The sequence below is a fragment of the Trachemys scripta genome, chromosome 23 (genome assembly GCF_013100865.1).
Source record: "Trachemys scripta elegans isolate TJP31775 chromosome 23, CAS_Tse_1.0, whole genome shotgun sequence".
NCBI lineage: Eukaryota > Metazoa > Chordata > Testudines > Emydidae > Trachemys > Trachemys scripta.
This window is the reverse complement of record NC_048320.1, coordinates 2,363,620-2,364,473: the sequence shown is the minus strand read 5'-3', so window position 1 is coordinate 2,364,473 and position 854 is coordinate 2,363,620. Positions and strand designations below refer to the sequence as shown.

The following is an 854-nucleotide window of genomic DNA, read 5'->3' as shown; positions in this document are numbered from 1 at the left end:
CCCCACCCCCATGCTCACTCCCCACCCCAACCCTGACCCCCCCTCACCCTCACCCTCTACCCTAACCTCACCGCCATGCTCACTCCCACCCCAACCCCGACCCCCACTTTCCACCCCAACCTCACCCCCATGCTCACTCCCGACCCCAAACCCCCATCACCTACCTGCCCTTACTGCCCTGGAAGAAGTCCATGGCGAAGCCGAAGTAGCTGTGGTTGGGCCCAGCGTAGATGGTGGGACGGTCCGAGTGCAAGTTGAAGGCCCGCACTGGCCACGGCCCTGGGGGAGCCAGCAGCACCTGGACCCAGCACCAGAGCCAGAGGGGAGGCAGCGGCAGCCACAGTCCCTGAGCTCCAGCCATCGTCCTGGCGTTCCTCCTCCTCTGCCCGGCAGGGATCCAATGCTCCAGGCAGGCCACTGCGAACAGCCCAGCCTGGCTGACGTGCTTCCGCCCCGTCAGCCCCGGCCGCCAGCAGGTCCTTATCAGAGGGGATGCAGCCACTTCCAGTGGGTCTTGGGCTCAGCCGGCGCTGCCCAGAGGGGCTGGGGAGAGCTCCCACCTGAGAGGGGAGCTGCACAGCTCCAGCCCTGCCAAGGCCCAGGGGGTGGGATTGGGTGGAAAGGCCCAATGGCTTAGAGAGGAGACCAATGAGAGGACATGATATGAGTCCAGGGGACAGCAAGAAATTTCCTGGTGCAAGTGCTGGAGGAACCAACTAGGGGCAGAGCTTTTCTTGACCTGCTGCTCACAAACCAGGAAGAATTAGTAAGGGAAGCAAAAGTGGATGGGAAGTCTGGAGGCAGTGACCATGAGATGGTCGAGTTCAGGATCCTGACACAAGGAAGAAAGGAGA

At 62.5% G+C, this 854-nt stretch overlaps 1 protein-coding gene across 1 annotated transcript in view; it reads right to left on the bottom strand.

Annotated features, from left to right (window-relative positions):
- Nucleotides 1–77, bottom strand: part of ITGA2B (integrin subunit alpha 2b) — a 31,679-nt gene extending 31,602 nt beyond the window's left edge. Inside the window, exon 1 of the mRNA XM_034756255.1 lies at nucleotides 72–77. Coding sequence (XP_034612146.1) covers nucleotides 72–77 — 6 coding nt within the window. The remainder of the gene's footprint in view (nucleotides 1–71) is intronic.
- Between the last annotated feature and the right edge of the window lie 777 nt (nucleotides 78–854).